Here is a 23920-nt window from a genome sequence, read left to right as displayed (position 1 = left end):
GGAAAAATGAAAACATATAATATGTAACATTAACCTTCATGGTTTAATAAAGTGCAAATGACCAACAATAAGGAGATTTATGGTCAACACAGTAGTACACACGTGGTCGCGTGCACACACACAAATTTAAAGACAATTTAAAATTGGTATGACTTCAAAATCATTTTTACATTTCACAAATTGTGCATTTTACACATATGCATGTTTGAAGCGTCAATATTTAACACTGTAGTGATTAATTTAAAGTCTTATTATGTGTTAAAACAACAGAGAGCAGTTATCGTGTATAAACTGCAGATTCAGTACACTGAAGTCATATTCTCACAGGATGTGGAATTGTTGAATTGGTGCCACAGTCAATATACTCAAAGGTCTCCACGGACAGCTGCTCCGTGTGCGAGAGATACGAAATATTCATTGTCATTCTGAAAAAAGAAAAAAACATCTTTGTTACATTTTCATATTTCACGTCTGTGCTAATTTTTTTTGACTTCGTTATAATTCTGGGTTTATTGATGGGCGTTCCCTTCAACGCTAGGAGCATTTTAGTGTCTTTTAGCTGTTACATCCAAAATGATTCTCTCATTGGCTTTGTTTTCAGCCACATCAGCCAAAAGAGCTGCAATAAACCCGCTGTGCTCTGCGTAGCCAGCAATAAACAGCTGACAGACAAAGCTAGCAACCAGCTCGTGAGTCTTTCCAAACAAATCAAACAGATCTAAGATGAAATAAAACCCCACATGACCATCCTAAGAATCAGCTGATTCTTTTTCTAGGGCACAAACTTTGGTATTTTGCATGCCTTCATTAAAATACCAAAATCCAGAGTGTCAAAATAGGACTATATAAGAAATTATTTTTGCACAGAAGGATCCAAAATGTACATAAAAGGAAGAGTTTTCATTTTCTGCAGCTTGTTTTGAACAGCCACCTATCCCACACAGTGACATGATACTTTGCATTCACTTTTCAAAGGTGTCTGCAGTGAATTATCAGAAAACGTCACCCAGATTACCAATGCTTTTTGTCTGTTTCTGTACATCACAGACATTAAGTTGGTGCATTTTTGCTGTTGAAACTGCGATATATCGCACGTTACTGATGCTCAAATGCTGAGCAAAAATGTGATTCCTGTGGATAGCTCTCGTTCTTATGAAGTGGTGAGGACTGAAAAATGCTCGAAAATACACTCATCAGTCACTTTTTTCAGTACAAATGTTCAACTGCTCTTTGACCCAATATCACAACAGCATTTAAGCATGTGGACATGGTTAAGATGACCTGCTGAAGTTCACATTGAGCATCAGAATATAGAAGAAAGCTGCTTTAAGATGCTCCCTTATTCACAAGGCTTCTCACAGCAGGTAGCTCCATATGTTTTAAGTTGGCAGATTTCTTTTTTATGCCAAATCTCCCCAAAGGAATTTCTGTCTCTTCCCAGGATTAAACGGAGGATCTGTTACTCGGGTGAATTTGTAAACCACTACACTACGGAGCCACCAACATCTGAACAAGTTGCTTTGAATGTGGCATATTTGTTGGAGCCAGATGTTACTAGGATTTTTTTTAAATGAACATCTGTAAGGTTTACAGAGAATGGTTGAAAAATGAGAAAATATCAAGTGAGCAGCAGTTCTATAGATGAAAATGCCTTTTTACTGCCACACGCCAGAGACAAATGGTCAGACTGGAAGAGAGCTGTAATTCAAAATCATTCGTTAAAATCAACCAAGGTGTGCATGAAGGCACCTCTGACTGTGCAACAGACCACATATTGAAGCAGATGGGATACCACAGCAGCCCAAAAGGTGTGCTACCGAGCTACCCTGCTACCCAGTGTGGCACAATCCACACTGGAGTTTAACTGAGAACGGGAAACTGAGGCTACCATTCCCACCAAAATTGGACCACAGAGGAAAAACATTGCCTGGTCTGATGAGTTTCGGTTCCTGCTGTTACATTCACGTGGTAGAGTCACAATTTGGTGTAAACAACATGAAAGGATGAACGCATGGATCCATCCTGACTTATATCAACACAGTGGTGTAGAGGATAGTTTCTTGTTATACTTTGGGCCCCTTGGTAACAATCAAGCACCATTTAAATGCCTACATGAATATTGTTGATGACCATGACCATGACTGTGACGAATGCTGTTTGGTTTCCTTTTTTTAAGCAACTTAAAAACAACATGTACATGTAGTCAGTACAATCTATTTGAACTTTATTCTTTCCATCTATTTATGAAACTCAGGGTAGTACGCGAGGGGGCTGGAGCCCACCCCAGAATATCATAAGGTACACATCTGGACAATTCACCATTTTCTCACACAGCTAACAGACAAGCGCACAACCATTCACACCCACCGCCAGTTTCAAATCATAAATTAACCTAAACCCACGAATCTCCCCACACAGAAAGGTCCTGGTTAGCCGGTAGATTCAAACATAGGACATTCTTGCCACCACACCACTGTGCTACCTGTCTCTTAATTAGTCCAGTTAGCATCAAAGTTCTGAGCCACTGAAATCACTGAATGAGCACATTTCTCTCGAACGCATTTAAGGTAAAAAGCAGCTCCTCAATAGCAGCACTGTGACTGTCCTGTGGTTTAATTCCAAGTTCACTGAATTTCAAAGGAAAAACTGGACTTCCAGGAAGACCTTTCATGTCCTTCAGATTAAAAGATTCGACTTTGGCTTTGTGAAGAAAAATAATTTTGTGGTTGTGGTTTTTGTGCACAGCGGAAAAGTGAAGCTTTTAACATTGTGGGTTTAAAAAACTCAAAAGTGTCTCTGCCTCTTCCGCTGACAGAGGTTGACACTTACTGAAGCTCCAGAAATAAGGTGTGAATCTTGATGCTGCTTGACTTGCAGTAAGAGCTGAAAGACATGAACAAGTTGTGCTGAAGTCAGACATTTAAACAACAACAATGGACTCTAATAGTTTTTATCTTGAGATGTTTTTTGATGTTATGTGCTGAGAACAAAGATTTCTTTCTTACGCTATGCCTTCATCTTTAATATCCAGGCCAACTGAAATTACATTCTGTAAATTATATCAGAGGACACAGAGATAAGATGTTAAACACATGATAAATGCTGGATATCAACAGGACCTGTTATCCAGTCTGAAGCTTACAGATTTCAGTGATCTGGGCTCGATTGCGGTCATATTAGTGATCTTGTTCTTTCCCATGACTGTTTGACCAACCACAGCCTGAATGCTGAAGTCGACAATCTGAACTGAATAGTAGTTAGTGTTGGTGATGTTGATGAGATTCTGCAAAAGGAAAAAAATCCACAAGTCAAGTGCAACCGACACACCTGTGCATTATTAAAAAGTGTCTGGGAATTTTAAGTGCCCCACCATCTAAGTGGGGCAGTGACCTACTGTACCATCTGTCATGTGAATGCAACGCAAGTGCTTCTTTGTGGATAGTGTTTTGATAGAGGCAATAAAAAATGTGGTTGTAAAAATATGGCTTAACTCGTTTACAACTATGTATGAGGGACCTCCACTTGTTAACACACACTAGTTATGTTATGCTGCTTGTTTCCAACTAATTCTACATATTTTTATATAGAATCGGTCACCAAGAATTCAGAAATATTAATCCCAACTTCAAAACTGTCAGTCCCATTTTCTAATGTCCATTTTCAGAGATTAAAAAAAAGCATGCTTAGAGCCAATCAGGGTTTAGCATAGCTCCTGTAGCCATAGTCTAATGCAACCGATGGTGCAACAGCTATAATGGGAAGCAACGTCTGCAGGACATACATGAGTCATCAGTTAGAACTTGACGTTCATGTTATTTTAAAACATGTTACAAAGGTGAGTCATTTTCAGATATTTATTGACTCTCAAAATCCAGTTGCCTAATGTTTATCATGGCAGAAGGTTCAGAGGTCACCTCCTTCCTTTGTCCACAGATTTGCAGAGATGTGGGTAAAAGAGGGCAGAGACACTGCATGACAAATCCACAGTAATAGGAGGAAGTCTGTCATCAAAGCAGACAAGCATATATATACTGTAGTTTATTAGTTACACTTAATTAAGCTGGGCAGATATTCACAAACCCCAACTTACATTTTTTATTCAGTTCATTGAGGTTTGAAGGCATTTGTTTATGCTCAGCTCTCTTAAGCTCCTCCCACAACATTTCAGTCAGGTTGAGGACTTTGACTAGGCCACTGCGACACCTAAATGTTTTCTTTTTCATCTATTCTGCTGTAGATCTGCTGGTGTGTTTGGGATCATTGTCTTGTTGTGCGACTGAATTTGGCCCAAGTTGTGCATCTAGCAAAAGGACATTGTTCTAGGAGTCTTAAATCTTAACTCAAGACATGTTGCCATGTTCTGGTCACAGAGAATAGGTTTTCTCCTGGGAACAACTCATATTTTTCTAATTTACTGTCATGAACTTTAATATTTAACATGCTAACTGCAGTCTATAGAGTCTGAGATTTAGCTCTTGGATTTTTTTGGCAATTCCTGTTAGCATTGCATAGTCAAATGTGATGAATTTGCTGGGAAATAAACTTCTGGAATGATTGTAGATTGTAGCACTGCTCCAGGGCTGCAAACTGCCAAAACTGCACAGTGTCCTGTGAAAACATTGTTTTTTCACATGCCCATATTTAAAATTTAACTAAACTGACTTTGTGGTATCTCAAAAACAGTGATCAAGCCAGTCATCATTTGAATTATCGGACTATCTCTGATTAGCCTCACAACTGGGATGCTAATGCCCACCTAGAAACATTAAGTGCTGCCCAGATGTTTGGCTGCATACAGTGTTTTTTGGTTACTGTAACACCAAAACTACTGTTGAGCAGAGTGATTTTCAAATTACTTACTGTGACGTCCATTTTAACTTCATCTGGGATGAAGTATACTGTGACTGATTGTACAGACACTGGGGTGAGGGTGACACTCCGTGGGAAGAGGAAAAAGAGGATCAGACAGCAAATAAGGAGACACAGGCCCATGGAGATGCAGACATGCAGCTTCCTGAAACAGGGATATGCAAAATTACATTTTAAATAGAGCAACAGTGCAAACCATAAACACAAAAATATTTCTAACTCGCTTGTTCAAAACTGTAAAAGCACCCCTCACACACACACATTCATGTACTGCTATACTCCTTACGTGCGTCTGGGTTTCAGCCTTACATCATTACACGGTATGACGGCAACGAGCTGGTCTTCTTGTCCTGCCAGTACAAGATGGAAATAAAGGTTTTGTTCTTACCACAGAAATGATGTGAAAGTATCTTAGCTGACACCAGCACATAGCCATGTTTTTAAGACTCCTTCAGTCAACTTGCTATTAAATGTGAAATGAAAGTAATTTGGAGAAGAAGAAGTAAACACTGTGTCAGTTTTTCACGACTGGTTCCTCTAGTTTTTATCACGCATGGGAAGCATTCAGCAGACAATGATGTCAAAGCCTTAAAACTCCAGTTAAAACAGTGGAAAATTGACAATAAAGACAGATAAAAGCAGATTTTTCTTCACAAAAAAAGGCCAACCTCTGGGGATTCGGCCAGTGCCACGGCATGTGGGGCAGTTGTCCCCTGTTGTGTTTTCATCCATGCTACCATATGGAGGAAAGTGCTTCATTCCTTTCACCTTCTCCATCTTTTTTGTTACATCAGGATCTCCTTTATTTTGCTGCTGTGCCACCATAGCACTCCTGAAAGAAAACATCCAGTAAAGAGCATGTTAAAAGGGCAAAAACCACAGTTTATAACTCGCAGTAAACAGCAGTGACTGTTGCCCAGTCAGCTGTTACTCACCTCCCTCACAAACCTTGAAATGACCAATAAATGATGCTTATTACTGCAATTCATGTTAGGATGTGAGCAGAATCTACAGTGTGGGAGTGATCAGAACCTCCCTGAATTACTTTTATGTTTCCTGTCTCCGTTTTAAACAATGCTTTTTATGCTTATTTGTACTAGAGTAGCTTTTGAAGTTCAAAATCATTATACCAGGCCTTCCTGAAGACCCTCAATTCACATGACAAAACCAACTTTCAACTAACCTTTCTCTGATTGGTTGCCTCTAGTAAACAGATGGTGGTCAAGACTGACACTACACAGTCATAACATATAGATAGATAGATAGATAGATAGATAGATAGATAGATAGATAGATAGATAGATAGATAGATAGATAGATAGATAGATAGATAGATAGATAGATAGGAAGAAGTCAAGACATTTGAACTCAGATGACAGATGTTAAACTGGTTTGTTGTGTTTGGTTTGTGCTGTCCTGCGGAGGCACAAGTATGCAGGAAGTCTCCATAAAGCCACACTAAAACAACAGTGTGCTCTGTGTTTTAGAAACAGTTTGTACTCAGTCATAAGCTGAATATGAATTACAATTTTTGCCTTTAAATTACATATTTTAAACTTATTTCTATATGAAAATGCAAATAGCTTGTTCTATTACTCAGTATCCTGTGACTCTATAAACTTTAGATATAATCAACTAGATAAGTGAAGAAAATTATTTGAAATACAATAAAATGGTTTATTCAGTTTTCTGTGAGTGAAGATTACAAATTGTATCTGCTGTATATGAAAGACTGATCGTTACTGTGCAAGGCTTGAGTGTAAACAAGTATTTAAACACTAATTAAGAAATAAACGACTGAAAGTATTACTCCTAAACGTAATGGATGATTCTGAAGTCTAAAATTATTAAATGTATTATTAATTTAACAAAATCACAATTTTATATGCAATACAAATTAAGTTAAAAACCTCATCCTCTGCAAACTCACCTCACAGCTCACAATAAGTCCAAATATCATTCAGGATGAGCACATTAACGCTGCTAGCTCCTTTATGATTCAGCTTTTTCAGAAGCTACATTAAGACCGTGGTGCAGCTGCTTCATATACACACAATGTACTGAGTGCAACACTTCCTTGTCTTTTTATGTGTCACTCATTTCCTGATCACATGTGCTATTATCCAGCCCTACTATCATACCACAATAATTTGCATATCAGCTAACGTGAACTATCTTTAACGTTGTGTCGTGCCATGGTCGTTACTCACGACCGAATTTGTTTCCCCTGCGTCGGGAGCGCGCACTGGGCACGGAGACCGGATCCAGCTCCAAACAACTAGACGTGGAATAGTGACGTTTTACTTTTGTGAAACACATTACCGTTCAGTTTGTGGGTTACAACAGGAAATGATTTACATTTCTTGTTCTCACGTGGTTTCGGATTATCTCAAACCGAGGACGTTTTGCCCAATAAGAGGATAATCACGTGTAAACTCGATTCATATAAACTTTAATACTCAATATAACACTTCTTCAACAAGCAGACTGACGTCCTGTAAAAATGTCATTTGCCCTGATTGTTGTACATCTCCAAAAGTTGTCTGCTGGAAACAAAAATACACCTTTCTGAGTACAAACAACTCCCTATTTTCGTCTAGTAAAACACATTTCTGTAGCTAGACAGACCGCAGGAATTCATAATAAAAACATAGCCTAAATGTAATAAAATGAGCCCCAAATTATTGTGAAAGATCTAGATTCTAGTAGAGATTTAAATTTAAACAAGAAACAGGTAGGAAACAAGGCAGGTATCTCTCAAAATACAACAGAACAATGTAAAAGGAGTAAAAATGGCAATTAGAAAATTATTTATACTCTTCTCAATAATCAGTGGAAAAGTTTTATTGGTGTTCAAGCATTGAAACCAATTTTAAAACTGCTGACCAGCTTTTTGCAGGTTTCTTCTGGGATTTGGCTGGAAGGCGTCTTTGTCAACACCATAATCTCCAACTCCCTGCAGATTCTCTATCAGAGTAAGGCGGGACACTCCAAAATGTCACAAGATGACTTTAAACCTAAATACGGCAGGCGGGTGAATCATTTGGGGCTTAACAGTATGTTTGTGTTGTGTATTTACACCTTTAAGCACCCACACTAGACACACAACCTATTTATGCTATATTCTCTTCAATAAACACAGTGTTCTGACATCAGGTTCCTTATTTCATTCCACTCTGCCAGATGCCCTGCTTTGTTAGCAAACGTTTTAAACAGTCAAATCCTGTACAAGTGGCCACAACCTTTAAACACAACTCCATATTTGACAGAGACGTTACCCTTCTCCTACCATATTTGCCGTTTCATAATTGACCCACAGATTTCAGTTCAGTTTACTATAACTGTCCCGGCTGGCACAGCTTTTGGATGCAGTTGCTAGTTTCAATAGAGAAGAGGTTTTGAGTGGGCGGCATGTGAGCGTTTGATATGAAATATTAGTCTTTGAAAATGTATTAAAACAGGAAATGAGTCAGTTAGAGTGGCAGATGTGTGCGGGCCTGTGCTGGACCTCTAGCAGTATCTTCATTATATGAAAACCGACTCTATGAGATCCTAAAGAAATTGATTTTAAAAGTGAAACTACTGATTTACTGGGGTTTTCCCATATAACCATCTCTAAGGTTTACAGAAAATGCCCTGAATTCACAACATGTTGAACCTTGTAGTAAATGGCCTGCATTTGTATAGCGCTTTTCTAGTCCATAGGACCCCAAAGCGCTTTACACTACATTCAGTCATTCACCCATTCACACACACATTCACAAACTGGCAATGGCAAGCTACATTGTAGCCACAGCTGCCCTGGGGCGCACTGACAGAGGCGAGGCTGCTGGACACAGGCGCCACCAGGCGTAGTGAAGGCTGCAGAAGGCTAGAGAAGGAAACACAACATGGAAGGCCACTCCTGTTGGCTAAGAACAGGAACATGAGGCTGGAAATTGGACAACAGAAGGTTAGAAAAATGTTGTCCATTCTGATGAGTTTGAATATTTGCTGTGGGATTTAGACGGAAAGCTCAGAAATGGGTATAAACAAACAGATCCATCTTATTTTATATTAACTGATGGCTGCTTCCAGCTGACTCTACCTCACCACGACACAAAGCTCAGATATTCTCAAACTGGTTTCTTAAACATGACGGTGAGGTCAATGTACTCAAATGGCCTCTGCAGTTATCATATCTTCAGTAGAGCACGCTGAGCTGTGGTGGAACAGTCATGGATGATGTGAAGGCATCAAATCTGCAGCAACTTATATGATGCTGTCATGTCAACGTCGACCAAAATCTCCAAGATATGTTTCCAGCTGAATCTATCCCACAGTGTACCTAATAAAGCGTTAGTGAGTGTACATCTAGTTTAACTGATCATCTGTTTCCCTTTGCTTACAATCTCTATGCAAAAATTGGCAGTTTACTGTGTAAATATTACAGCTGTATAAAACTTGTAGTTGCATCTGAAACACAAAGGAAGTTTACAAAAATATTTTTTAGTAATATGCATTTTAACATAGTTTTAACACTGAGTCATTAAACTGTAAAAGTCACTAAGTACTGTTACTTCTAAAGAAATCGGGGTTTATAGAGCTCCTGGTGGTTTATGGGGCGATCGTGGCTCAAGAGTTGGATGTTCGCCTTGTAATCGGAAGGTTGCTGGTTCGAGCCCCGGCTTGGACAGTCTCGGTCGTTGTGTCCTTGGGCGAGACACTTCACCCGTTGCCTACTGGTGGTGGTGTCCGGCAGCCTCGCCTCTGTCAGTGCGCCCTGGGACTAGTCCTTAGGGACTAGTAAAGCGCTATATAAATACAGGCCATTTACCATTTAGTGTCCCCAGGGAATGCAAAGCTGTATGACCTGAGTCAAACACATACTATAAGACAAGCAGTGTGTCATTAACTGGACAGGCAACAGGGATGTGCAAATAGTTTATTGGCAGATTGACAGAGCATTGTTTAATGTATATATTCTGTGACAGAATAACTTGAGATTGTAGATATAGTCAGAATTATTTTCTAGAGCATGGATTTGAAACATGGACAGTGATATTCATAAGAAAATACTGATTAAGAAAAACCCCAAACACACAAAAAGGCGAAATCATTCAAAGAGATGCACAGTAACTTAAAACCTGACAGACGCTCATCACAGTCAACATGTCAACCAACATGTGTCCTTCAGTAAACTAAGGAAAAAACAGGAAATGTAGCGAAATAAAAACATACTTGGTTCTGTTTCCGTTATGAGCTTGAGGACGTTTCTGCTTGAGTTAGTGTTTAAAGACATTTTTTAAGTTAGTGTTGGTGTTTAAATGAGAACGAGCAGAGATGCAGGCAGGCAGGGATGACGACAGATGACGCAAAGCGGACGTTTTCCATTCTAACTGTGCTAAAAATCACGAAAAACACGACTCGTCTCTAAAAGCCTCTACCTGTCATGCAGGTGTCTCCTAAACAGCAGTATAAAAAACAAAACAGAAACATCTGCATCTGAGCAGTGATCCGTTCGGACAGTTTTGTGTACATTCCACATGTCAACGTCTAAAATAACAGTACTCTGATACAGAAAAAGATTGCATTGTTAGGCAGATTTCACTACAATAATCAAGAAATGTCTTAAATATGTGTTTCTTGTTCTTATTACTGCACTTTTACCCCTAACCCCCAGAGGATTCACAAAGCTTCATAGCATCATCGTACATGAGCGCTGGCTTTTCAGAACATGTTTGGACATTCAGCAGTTTTCATTCTCACAGCTTTGTGCTCCTTGAGACTCCAGGCAAGCCCTGCCTATACACTTATTTCTCAGCACTGAGGAAGCAGCTGCTACGGCCATACGAACACTAAGATGATGAGTTGGAATACACACTTTAGTCCTGTCCAGATGTTACTTCCTGCTCCTTTTGACCAGCACCATAGAGCTCTAAGGCCCAGGTAGGCATGGCAAAGATTAACCGCCATCATCATAACTTCTGAGTGTGTATTGGTGGTTAACTGTATCAAAATGTTAAAGCTAAATTAAAGGCAAAGGCAGGAGCAGCCACAAATGAATGTTCATTTATCTCTTATAATTAAGAAATAAAGGCTACGGTATTTCATATTGATCCCAATTATCTTTCAACCTTCAACCAATAGATTGAATCCAATTATTTTTATTATCCTTACACTGTGTTTTAAAGTCAAACTAATTCACAACCTTAACGCTGACTTTTCACATCTTTGCCACCTTCACTCCTAAGTAACGTTATATCTGTTGCGGCGGTTTTCGGCCAACTGCACCAGCTCGTCGACGGTGTGCTCCAGGCTGTAGAAGTGCTTCTTCAGCAGTCGCCGGTTCATCCGTTGGTCTCTGAAACCCATCTCCAAAAGCTGGTCCATCTTGGAAGGGCCTTGTGTGGTGGCTGGCTCGATGCCTCGCTGGAAAAGAGAAGAGAAACGTGGGTGAATTTTTACCAAAGCAGGGTGGTAAGAGGAATATAATCAGGGATGTGTATCTTATGATTATGAGGTTGTTGTGACTAAAACTGCACTTTCTGTGGTTTCACTCATGTGGCTTCAGAAGGACTTCCAGAAATCCCTGGGAAAGCAGCCCTAAGCGCCCTCGTTCTGTCAGTGATCGCTTCCCCTCTCATCCAAGAGATTCTAAAGAATTAAGGGGCTCCACCAAGGCCCAGTACAAAATAAATAATAATTAGTGTGAGCTGTGAATTACGCGAAGCTACTCTAGCGGAGTAAAAGAAGAAAAATCTGGAGTTTAAAATGGATCACTGTTTGAGGATGGATCACTGATTTAATATAGAAATAATCACATGATCCATTATATTGTTGATTATAGCGACTGTAAGAATTAATTAATCCAAAAATAATAAATAACACAAAACTTAGATGCATTTTTAGTGCAGTACCTTATAGGATTCAATCATAGCAAAAAAGAACATACAGAGTATAACAGAGATGTTAAATTTTCTTTCAATCCTCATTAAATCCTTGAAGAGATGATACATTCTGGCATATTTGCTTGTGTGTGAGTGTTTCTAAACAGCAGGATGTGTTATATACCTCTACTGAACAGCTTGGTCCAGTGAAGAGAGCCTTATAAGCAGATGCTGCCACAGAAAGAGCTCCCTTAACAAGTCCCTCTGTGATTCCTCCTTGGCCCCTGCAACGAATACAGCGCTGTCGTTACACAACCTTACACAGAACAGTGTTACAGGAAGCAATGTGGCACAGTTAGCCACGCTGTCACGAAACGCAGACAGCATGCCACATATCTAAGAAATTTTACCGATCCTGCAGGATATTAATAGATCAAACAATAACATGAAACATGAACGTGTTAAAGACAGACGCACATTCAACAGAAATAAGTCGTCGTTGTTTTTTTGTACCTTGGCTGCAGAGCATTGCTGGGCCTGGGATTATATGTCTCAAAGGCACTGGCTGCTGAGCCTGCTGATCTTGACAGACCAGATGATACTGCAGAACAGATAAAAAAGGGAAATTACACGAAAACAAAGGTTAAATGAGGAACAAAACCCTTCGCTGAAGCAACAGATCCTTAAAGGTGGTGTGCAGTCTAACTTCCTTTCTTGGCTTAGTGGGCAAATTGTGTTTCCTAAGTAATGTGAGCTGTGCTGTTATTTATATCTAATGTAGTTACACCTAGCTGTGGCAGTGATACTCACCATTGAGGTGGACTCTTGGTTGATGCGGCTCATTTGGGTCACAGGCTGGAGAACTGGGATCGTCAGCCAGGTAAAGTGCCTCAGACCTGAAATAATACAGAAACTTTTATTTTAAAAAAAAATGAGGCTAGTCTGGGCATTGGGAAAAATCCTGGCAGGGAAAAAATAATAACATTTTGCTTTCATATCATCTATCATCCAAATGTGTCCCCCATCTAACCTGGGTGAGTAGAGGGTCGGCGGGGGAAGCAGGGGGTCAGGGAATGGCACCACTTCAGGGGTTAAGGTCACCTCATCCACAGTTTGGGAGGCACAGGGCATCTGGTTCACACTGCTGTTGATTTGAGTGACTAGTGGAGGCCCAGCGTTTCCCAGTAAATCCTCAGCAGAGGCCACCTCTGTCAGCTCCTGCCTCTCTCCCAGTAGTGCATCCCTGCCCGGCTCCATGATGGACTCTTCCTCTTCCTCCTGCTCTACATCCGATTTGTCCGAGGCCAGAGCAGCAGCACCAGTGCCAGGCTGCGACATGGCGGAGCTGTACATGGACTCCCCCAGAGGCCGGCTGGTGTCAAAGCAGTCTGGGAGGATGACGCTGTAATCGTCAGAGGAGACTGAGGAGATCTGGCTGCTGATCTGAGGCACAAGAGAAGAATATGAGGATATTATTACATGAGAATTTCTATACAAACTCTCTTACAATAATTTAGATCTAATCAAGTCACCTCATCCCAGTCTTCCCCTTTGTTTCCATCCTCCTCTTTCTCTTCTCGATCATCCGTCACGTTCTGGGTACCATCACAGGCCTCAAAGTCTTTGTCCTCGTTATTATGATGTGAACTCATACGCAGGTTTTTATTCTCTGGTTCAGGTGGAGAAACTTGCAAGAAGGAAAGAAATGACTAAAATCAACATCTGGATATTGAGGTCACACCATAACATACAAATAGAAACAGACATTTTGGTAGAAAAAAGCAGAAACAAAAAAAACCCCAGACGTTGTGCACTAACTTGGCCTGGTTTCCTCTTTTTGGGCGATCCAGTTGAGTCCTATGTTTGTAGGCAGAGCTGAAGTTTCAGGTTTAACGGCGCCGATCTCATTTCCTTCTTGAAACTCATCGGTCTCCTCCGACTCATCTGTTTTCTCAAAGTTCAGAACCGGGGAAACTACTGGAAACGTGTGAGAGTAGCACAAAAACAACAGCTTAGCACATTAAACAAGATGATGTTGACAACTGATAAACTGGTAGGCTCCTCACCCTTTGGTTCGTGGCCGCAGCGCTGGAGCCTGCGAGGGGGTCTGTGGTCGGGGGCTTCTTCCAAAGCGAGGGATCGCATGACGGTCTCACACAGGAACTGTGCTCCACTGATCTCATCGTCCCTCTCCTCCTCCTGGGCTACAGGCGTAAACACCTCCTTCAGATTCCTCAGTTTCCGTCCTTAGGAAAGTCCAACAAACAATTAGATAAATAATTTTGCACTTCACTTACAGCCTACGGGACAGTAAGAATTTATTTAAATATACGTAAGCCAAACTATATGAGAATGACTTTTGAAGACATTCTCACCAAACCTCAGTCACATATCTTGGAACAACTATGTCTTTAAAACTTTAAAACAAGACACCATGGGCAAAAATAATTACAACTTTGGCTACCACGGTTTATAACTGAGATAATACAAGTGTTTTGACTCCCTGCCATGATGGTGCTGTAGGATTAGTTTAAATCAGTTGTTAGTTTATGCATCCTAGTTCTAATTAAACCGCATGTGAGTGCACTTAATTAAAAAAAACTGACATTTTTTAAATGTAATAATTATTTGATTTGATTTAAAAATCACACTTTAAATCAAATCATGTGATATTGTTTGGCTATTTAACTGCAAACACCATAAACTTGCATTAAGTCCAGAAATTAAATCACGAAAGGTTCGAGTGGGCTGATCAGTGAGCCACCAGACAGTTACAGCAATTAGCTGGCTTGATTTTTAATCGACAGCTCGTGCGCTTTGTTTCGATGGCTGGAATTTCTTCCTTCCTGATAAAGTTTAACAGCGTTGATCCAGCAGCCATCACTCAGATGAATACTATCTTTGATGACAAAGACACTTTTATTTTAAATGTTAAGTATGATTAATGCTTCTGTGTTAAATCTACACATTTGTAGAAACCTTCACTAAAGTTTGAAGTGCACTTCCACAGAAAACCGCCACCATTTTTTTTTAAATGACTGGAAGATAATGATTGAACTCAAAGAGAGAAACTCCACCAGCAGCTAGTGTCTTGGTGGCAAAACTGTTGAGCTATCCAAGAATACGGCCGTCAGGCACTTGTGTTGACTACACTGTAGGCTCAAAGCAGATTCAACACATATAGTATAAGTCATGCGTAAGTAATTAAGACTCATTGTGCAAACCAAATCAAATTAGAGGTACAAAGAGCTTAACCTGAACTGAAATCTAATGTGTAAAATGACTGAAGCTGCCCTCTAAACAGCTGATTTAAGGCAAGAATACTTTTAATTCAAAAGTTTAAATTTTATTCCTTTTTTTTGCCTGTCCCGTTTTGCTCTTTTGCCATCAGAATTATTGTCTAAAGGCGAAGAAAGATGCCCAACGGATTTACTTTACCAAATGGACCATCCCAGCCTTGTGGCAATGGTCTATTTGATTCACCTTTTATTGTTTATTTTATTTTATTTTCACTTGCTAAATACGGGACAGACTTGACTGGGGTTAAATGTTAAATTTTATTCCTAACATCCCATGGCTTAGTTTTCCAGTAATTGTAAGAATTCATACTGAATACACATTACTCTGTGTGTCTTCTATTACTCTATTCGCCTCACCAAAAAGTTTTCGGACTCCTGAGATCTCCGTTTCCTCTTTTTTGGGAGATGGGCTGGACTTGTCCAACACAACAGTGCAATAGGGAAGAGGGGATATACACGGTGTCAAATCTAGAAATGAATGAAGAGAAAACACGACACAGTTTATGTTTCTAAATCCTGATGCGTTCACTTGGTTAAACTGTTAAACCTGGAAAGAACAAATTTCATCCAAAACCTTTATTCAAAAAACAGATAATGAATAATAACAGTTATTCTTCTTGTATTAAAGCATTAAACTTGACTCACCTGCAGGGGTGTTATGAGGAACCTTTTCCAGGTCGTCCGCAAAATTTAAATCCAGCAACTCAAAAGATAGAAGATCCTTAATAACAAAACAAATTAGGGAAAATATAAAAATAAGTGCCAGTGTACTTCTGCCAAGCTCTGTGTATAATTAAGAGCCAAGTACTGTTTGTTATTCAACAGATTTCACATATTTTCCTTATTAAAAATTGCCCTTGCTGCTAGCTTTCAGGAGTATTGACTGAAGCTACTTTAAAGCATGTTTTAGGTTTCTGAGCTTTTCGAGTGCACACCTGTGCAGTCATGAAGTCCACTGGTGGGAAGTAGTAGTCTTCAGAGAAGAGGCCTGCCAAGAAGCCAGTGTGGCCCTTCTTGGCCCGCGCCTCCTTCTCCTCTGGCTTCATCTCTTCCTTCGGTGGTCTTAGATCTTTCTTCTGAAGGACAAACAAGTGTGCCATCGTTAGTGTCACTAAAGTGTACTGAAACTTTTCAATTCATAATATGATTTTTTTTCAATTTTACTTCTGGTGTTTATAGTATATGATCTTTTGTCATGCATTAAGCTTTTTAATTCTGTGTTATTCTTAATTTTCAATTTTTATCGTAAGTACACAGAGTCACATGCTCACATACTGCAGTAGAGAACATTAAATATGTACAATGATTTACAAATTAGTTCCTATTTATTGTAAAATACCTCAACGACATTATGTCAAATGTTGAAACAGATTTTTTTTTTATTTGCTGTGAGCACAATTCAAAAAGCTTTAAAAGCAAAAGTGATCCTATTCTTGCCTAATAAAGGAATCCACTAGCTCAGCAGTCCAGAGCCTCCTACGTCATTATGCTTCAAATGTTTGCAATGGCTCACGGGTCTGGAAAGCAGGCAGGCCGGTTTAGTGGGGAGATTCTTTTACTATGAAGACGAGCAGCTGTAATGAAGAATGTGATCTGAGATGTTCCTTTGTTGCACAGGACAGAACTTCCTACAAAGTCATGTCACATCAGCACATGTCTTGAAAGCCTGTACACAGTAGCATTACAACCCAAGTCATGTGTACTAAGGCCCGTCTTTACCATCAAGTATACTGGGTTTTCAAACTTTGATTGGTAAGACCACAGGACTGTTTTCCACTTTACTTCAGGGCATTTTAAAGAGGCTCAAAGAGCCTATACAGTGATTTTCAATCTACTCCTGCTGTGCACATACCTGCTTACATACCTGCACAGCAGGTATGTTCTTACAGGTGGATTGTAAAACGTAGCCCCATTTTTACTTCTAAAGACCTCAGCCTGCCTGTGATGCTATGTTTTTGTGCTTGGTTGCACTTTGCTTCACTTTTTTTAATGTGTTTCTGGCGACATCACAGTGGTTCTCTGCATGTTTGATTTGTTTTTTTACACTGGAAAACCTTCCTGATCATAAAGGGATCTGTATGCGCTCCTGGGATCGAACCAGAACTTTTATACTTGTTAGGCAAAGGTGTAAACCACTACGCTATGAAACCACACATACACTAAATTAAAAAAATGTTTCAACATTTGATATAATATTACTGGACTGTTTTCGATTAAAAAATATAGCTTAATGTTATAATATATATTGCATTATAATATTACTGATATTTTGCACAGCTGCCCAGCTTTTTTGAGAAACGGTAATTAATTTGGTAACTGATCTATCAATTATTTTTAGAATTTATTCAAAAGGTCACAGTCACACAGGCCTGGAAACTAGTTGGTGGACAACCTACACGGAAGAAAAAATAATTATTCACAAACCGGTTGCGAGTGATTGTTGTGAAATCGATTTCTAAAGTTCCTTTCACAAGGCCTACAAACAAACTGGTGACCACGTAGATGGTTGGCAGTGGTTTGCTGCAAACCTCCTTGTGATTCCTTCGGTCGCCAACGCGTTGTCGTGTGCATGGAAGATGCAAAGCAAACACTCACAAACTACTCACCAAGCAGCAGTGAAACCGGAAACGGAGAACATGAAGTAAAAGTTGCGCCCTTTAAAATGTCATGGCTGAAGCAGTAAGGCACAGCTTTTACTTTGAAGACAGTTGTTCTCTCTTTTAAATTTCTCTGCAGCTCAGAGAGTAAAAGGCTAATCTTTGCACAGATGTTAGCATCTTCCAGGCTACAAGCCTGTGCAACAATGGCAATCTGCTAGCAACCAAAGAAATCACAAGGAGTAGTAACCACCCAACAACCAGTAGGGAAAAATGCACTTTTCCCTCAGGTCGCCTGTGGGTCATCCACTGGTCCCCAAGCCCGTGTGACTGAGGTCTAACTTGCTATATTTGCTGTGTTATGAAAAGCAAATCCACACATTTAGCAAACAGGAAACATTTAAAATGCATTTTAACAGTTTAACTGATTGTAGAAAATATTTTAATGCTTCTGTTACGGTGTTACAGCCCTATAATTATCCTGTTTGTTTCAGAGAAATATGTAGAGTGCGTCATCCATGTCCACGACTAACAGCCTGAATTAAGTCAATAATCTAGATGTGCACATGTTGCAGCTGTGCAGGGTGTTACTGAATAGCAGACTTGCCAGTCGTTTTCTCTGATGCCTGAGTCCGGTGCGTTTGTCTCTTTGCTTGACCACGATGCTGCACCAGACACGCGGGCCAAACTGAGACCCACAGTGCGCCAGGCGCCAGTGGGAGGTGTACGTCCCGTCTGTCACAGGAGCAACTAAGGCCACACTGACCATTCCCACATGTCCGGGTGGCAGCAAGGGCACCGGCACCTCCCTCTTCTCCTCTGATGCCAAGCTGAGGTTTCCCCACATGAACACTAGCTGGGTGCACGTACACACATACACAAAACACAAAATAGGAATACACATGCGAAAAAGCACAAAGACGAGAGCATGCAAAAAAGTCACATAACTAAAAGAATACATACAATCAAGTCAGGGGCACACACACACCCACACCCACCCATACACACACACACACACACACACACACACACATCCATTCAAACAATGACAAAGACTTCAAACTTAAACTACAACACAGATTAACTGAATTAAAATAATAAATATCTTAGACAGAGAGGGCGTTAGTGGTATTACGCTGGGTAAAAAATTTTAACAGGTGTTAGTGGATAAGACGAGGCTATGAGTACAGTGGGGGCTCAAAGTGGAAGTAAAGCAGGAGGGAAAGATAAAGTGCAGCCTGTCCTCTTGACGAGTGGGAGGGGTACCTTAGTCTCTGAGGTCCAGCAGATAGAGCCCGTGTTCTTCATCTTCCAGTATTTGATGAACTTGGTACCAGGCTCCAGATTGGTGCCGTCAGGCAGATTTTCATCCAGAAACAAGGCAGCCATAGTGGGCACCAAGGACGTGTGCGAGACCCCGGGACCCCTAGTTTCAAGTGTACAGAGCATTGTTGAAAAAAGCCCTGGTTTCTTATAATACCCATCTTTTGTTCTCTACGAATCAAAAAAGCAGGACCGCAGATTTTTTTTTTTTTTTTTGCAGCTCAAAAGCAATTTTCTTAGAAAATCTATGAAGCAGCAGCAGCAGTTTTCACATTGAGGTAGTTCCAACAATTTCCACCACCCCAGAGCAGCCAGCGATACACTCATACAGACTAGATTACAAAGATGGCATATTTTCATTTCTTTTCTTGGAAAAAAAGACTTTTTTGCATCCATGCTGGGTTCAAGGTACCCAGCACTGTCGGACGCTCTTCCGAGGTGGCTCTTACTCTGGACTGGAGGCCTGGGGTTCAGGGACCAGGGCAGGGATGGGACCTTGGGCTGGGGCTGGACCTGAGGCTGTGTCTGAGGCAGTAGGAGGGGACAGGGCAGGGACCTGGGTGGATGTGGAGGCCATGTTTGTCAGAGTGGCTCTTCCTGAGGTAGAGGGCCCACTCCACTGCAGCCCCCTCTTCTCCAGTCTCAGTTTCTTCTTGATTTCCTTCACTTCGGCTCTTAGCTGCCTTCTTTCTGCTTTGAGGCGCTGTCGTTCTGCCTTGCGCACTGTCCTGTCTCCTCGCCTTGGGAACCTGGTTTAAAATGTCATCAGGAACACCTATTTGTGGACTATCAAATGTTTATTTTCCAAAAACAAAATCATAAAAATTCCCATTGATAAGTCATTAATTACAGTAATCTAGCTGCAAGAATAATTTACAATCCCACTTTGTGTGTGTTTCTATTCATATTTTCCTTCATTAATGCAGAGTTATCCTCAGATTAGGTTGTTTACCTTAACTCTCCTGACATTCCATGTTCTGGGATGGAGAGAGGTGTCTTGGTTCTCACGAGGTTGTGGCTAGGGTCATGGCTATGTCTGCACATCTCACACAGGATGCAGGATGGGCACACGCTGGCGGGGAAAATAACAAAGACATTAATGTAAACATTTACACAGCTACTTAAAAAACACCAAACATGTAAAAATGGTTAAAAACAATGTTGTGATGACTAGAGTTAATTTCATGCATACCTGCACTTGTAGGCTCCTTCAGAGGTGAGTTTGTTGCAGCTGCTACAGTTTGGGGTGTAGCCAAGAGATCCATTCGAGGTGGAGGGGCCTGGTTTGGGTCCCATAATACCGCCAATAGCCCCAATTGCCTCAGGGGGACCTTCAGGGGATTTGTGGGTACAACACTGGACAGAAAAGTCGCTGCACATTCTTTCTACTACCTCCTTTACCACCTCATCCTTAAACTATGAAAAACAGAAGCAGAGCACAGTATTTTATTTAATCGCAAATCAAAAATAAAATGTTCAATGTAAAAATACTGCTTCACAGCAGCGGTTAAATTTTACCTTCTCCATGTATGATCTAAACCACATAGGAGGGGGCTCATCATCTGGTTTGTTCCCCTTGTTATCTTTTACTGCTACCTGCATGAAAATACACCATTCTTCAGTTAAGTGACAAAATCAGAGATTTTAGCTTTTAATAAAGAAGCACAAACTTTTCCCCCAACAGGCACAAAAACTTAACTGACTTGAGGCATCGATTTTATTAAAATGATTTCAAAGACACTGCACATGTGAGAATCTAAAGGGAGAAGAAAGTTGGGGGGAAGACTAGAATTACTTACAGCTTCTCGCTCAGGGGTGACCTGCGTGCCTTTGTCCACTGTTTTAACCCTTGAGGGGTAAGGAGGAGCGGGTCGAAGGTCTCCTTTCAGCTCCTTCACCTCGGTCTTCAGTGGGCCCCCACAGGCCTGTCCTTTCATCTTGTACACATTCATGTGTAACTGGTTTCCCTGCTTCTCTGCACTCTGCATGGAGAATTAGCATAGAATGCAAACCGCAGTCAAGTGACACAGTAGCAACGTGATGTGTATACAGATGCATAGTACATATACTGCACATATATTCTGTTATTTTCACCATTTGTTCTTCTATAACTTTAGTAGTCTAATTAAGGACACCGTTGTGTTGTTTATGTCTTAAGTGTAGATTTACGGTGCAAGTTCTCTATGTAAGGATATATACTATAGCAGTGGTTCTCAAACTGTGGTACGCATACCACCCGTGGTACGTGGGCTCCCTCTAGTGGTACACGTGAAGTCTCCAAATATTTTTAAAGATTGAATAATATACCATGTTCTGATCGAAAGATTTCTGAAAAATTAAAATAGTTCTGCTATCACTTCCAACATAAATGAAGACAGAAAACTAAACAGCAGTGACATTTTTAGGGTTACTGAAGTTGGGCTAGCTGGTATATAACGTTATCCGGCGACACAGCTATGTTAGCATAATATAAACACAGTGAAGCTGGAGGATGAACGCTAACTTTTTTTCCACTCAATAAAAGTTAACGTGAGGGTTCCCGATGGGTTGGGACAAATGCAATCATATGGCAGGATGCTGCAAATGGACCAAACTTCAGTCAGGAGAACGACTGAGATAATCCATCCACAATACGAGGTTAGTCATTAATATACTGCTGCATGGGCTGGGCTGTAGTTACACGGTAAGGTTTTAAAAACTGAGCTTTAAAATGAACTGGGGTGATAATAACAGAGAGAGGCTGACAGTGATCAATGCTATTTTTAGGGGCTTGTTCAGATTAAATAGAACAAGATACACAACAAAAACACAAGAGCCTTAATAAATGCAGAGTAGTTTAGACCCAGAAGCAGGTTTCATCACATCATCACTTAAAGATTGGATATCCCGCCTGCTGTTAATGTTTTAATGCAGTACAGTTGTTATTATTATTATCACTTGTCACATCCTGTTCCGGCTGCTGTTACAACCAAATTTCCCCTTGTGGGACAATTAAAGGATTTTTCTATTCTATTCTATTCATGACAGTTGAAATAAATAACATTCATATAATAAATAAAATTGTCTCGTGTAAACTGTATATGCTGTTAAGTAACCCTATACTACTGCACTTTAATGTCAGTCATAAGGCTGGTACTTTAAGAGCCATATATTTTATGAGGTGGTACTCTTTTTGAAAAGTTTGAGAATCACTCTACAGTAACAAAAGCTATTACTCTGTCATTTCTGTTTAAACCTAGCACTGGTACAGTACCTTGATGGCTTCTTCATATTCATCTGTGGGGGGGGGAAAAAAACAAACAAACAATAAATAACTTCACATTTTGTGACTCAAATTTGTATTTTTCCCCGGTATTTTGATATTTCCATGTAGGGGTACACCAGGAGTAAGGGTCAAAAAGTTTAGGTTCCAAATGTATTAACTTTCCAGTTAACAACTTAAAAGACACAGCTTGACTCCACACATCATTGTTTACTGTTATGCATATTATGCTACATGTCCTGCAGGCAGAGCTGTGAGTATTCAACACAATGCATACAAAACCAGTTTGCGTGACACACATATTTTATAACTAATGCAGAAAAGGATGTTGATCACAATCCCTGTAACCAAAAGGCAGTTGCCTACACCATGGAGTGTTTGAGCCTACAATTGAATTACCCATTTGTTTTACTGTGTTACCTTTTGACTCTGTTTAACACCTTTGTGTGGACCACATGTTTTGCATGGCCTTTCAATGGTTCAGCATCAGTTTAGCTGTTGCTAAGTCCACTGTATTTAGGTAAATGTACCACCAAAGTAAATTCTGAAGACAGGACTTGACATAATTTCTACAATACATATTATGAATGCCAATATTATCTATCATAGATCCATATCAGGTTAGGAATCTATCAGTTGGACAGCTTTCCTGGATCAAACAGGTCATTAGGGGGTGACTATGCATGTAAGCACAATGGGTTAAGATGTAGTTAGGGAAAGGAGTCTTTGTTATCTTAGTTAACAGAGGTTTGTGCCTTTTCATGCTATTTTTCAGCCATCTGATAATCAAACATGTATTTGAATTTTGAGTACATTAAACCAAGCTTTAAACAAATGCTGGCTACATATATTTTTAACAAAGTCCTGGTGATTTACCTTTGAAGGAAGACCTAAGCCTAAACATATTCAACATAAAATATATAGAAAACAAGCAATTAAATATTGTCCTCACCTTGACTGTTTATGCAAATCTGAAATATAAGGTAAATGAGATCAAAATTAAAAACTGAACTTGGACTCTGCCAAAACATTAGCACTGAAAATCTGCAATGTACACAATCCCTTACCTCTTCATTGTCTTCATCAAAGTATTTCACTTGAAAGTGGTTGATCCCAAATGATGCTTTGATCTGAAAAGTAACGCAGAACAATTGAGAGCAGTTCAGTTTTTCTCCTCACACGTGTTAGGAAAAACATAACCCATGTCTGAGTCAGTGAGAAAGACCTCCACAGCTGGATACTGTATTATACATATGTAGTAACCTTAAATCAAACTGAGCACGTCCTCACTTGTGTGCCTATATTTTGTAAAGCTCCGGTTGGCTTAAAAAAATATTATTTACAAATACATTATTGTTATTGTCGTAACAACATCGATTATCCTTTGGGAGCTCTGTTTATATGTCTAGGCCAAAACGTCTAGGCCTACTTTTTCACTAAACTGCGCCAGCGTTTAGCCAAGACTCTGCTAGCTGCTTACCCAGACTTCAACAGCTTCCCACTCCAATTTATCCATATCCTGAGCCAGAAACCTCTTCACGTTCCCCCGGAAATTGACTTTAATAGTAACAGGGAGCCCCATGTCCGCCGTCTATGGGTGCTTAATGGCTATCATTTGTGTGAAACCCGGCCTGTGTGAGCCCCGCTGCCCTCGGATGTTTTCTCTTGTTTACATCGTCAGCTGCGTCTAGAAAAAGACGG

The 23920-nt window shown here is 40.2% G+C and overlaps 2 protein-coding genes across 4 annotated transcripts; both read right to left on the bottom strand.

Moving 5' to 3' along the window:
- Positions 1–24: 24 nt before the first annotated feature.
- tmem106a (transmembrane protein 106A) lies at positions 25–6953 on the bottom strand. 2 transcript variants are annotated; one of them, XM_004556775.3, is made up of 8 exons: positions 6800–6953; positions 5538–5701; positions 5156–5219; positions 4861–5014; positions 3143–3283; positions 3006–3049; positions 2830–2883; positions 25–425 (listed from the first exon to the last, which is right to left on the bottom strand). In XM_004556775.3, exons 2-8 carry the CDS (start codon positions 5692–5694, stop codon positions 314–316), a joined length of 726 nt encoding a protein of 241 aa, XP_004556832.1. In that variant the 5' UTR covers positions 5695–5701; positions 6800–6953; the 3' UTR covers positions 25–313. The 2 variants fall into 2 exon arrangements, with proteins under 2 accessions (XP_004556832.1, XP_076743802.1); XM_076887687.1 differs by lacking the exon at positions 3143–3283.
- A 2826-nt stretch (positions 6954–9779) lies between these two features.
- On the bottom strand, positions 9780–23920 carry nbr1a (NBR1 autophagy cargo receptor a). Of its 2 annotated transcripts, XM_012920630.3 has the most exons (22): positions 23700–23920; positions 23287–23349; positions 23172–23190; positions 22211–22233; positions 20757–20939; positions 20476–20553; positions 20150–20373; positions 19910–20029; positions 19407–19706; positions 18901–19060; positions 18242–18490; positions 15973–16113; positions 15683–15758; positions 15395–15505; positions 13805–13984; positions 13557–13715; positions 13271–13425; positions 12769–13181; positions 12549–12634; positions 12252–12339; positions 11923–12022; positions 9780–11280 (listed from the first exon to the last, which is right to left on the bottom strand). In XM_012920630.3, exons 1-22 carry the CDS (start codon positions 23799–23801, stop codon positions 11098–11100), a joined length of 3213 nt encoding a protein of 1070 aa, XP_012776084.2. In that variant the 5' UTR covers positions 23802–23920; the 3' UTR covers positions 9780–11097. The 2 variants fall into 2 exon arrangements, with proteins under 2 accessions (XP_012776084.2, XP_012776085.2); XM_012920631.3 differs by lacking the exon at positions 19407–19706.

The sequence above is a fragment of the Maylandia zebra genome, linkage group LG8 (genome assembly GCF_041146795.1).
Source record: "Maylandia zebra isolate NMK-2024a linkage group LG8, Mzebra_GT3a, whole genome shotgun sequence".
Lineage (NCBI taxonomy): Eukaryota > Metazoa > Chordata > Actinopteri > Cichliformes > Cichlidae > Maylandia > Maylandia zebra.
Note: the sequence above shows the minus strand (reverse complement) of the source record. Positions and strands in the feature narration are given on the sequence as shown.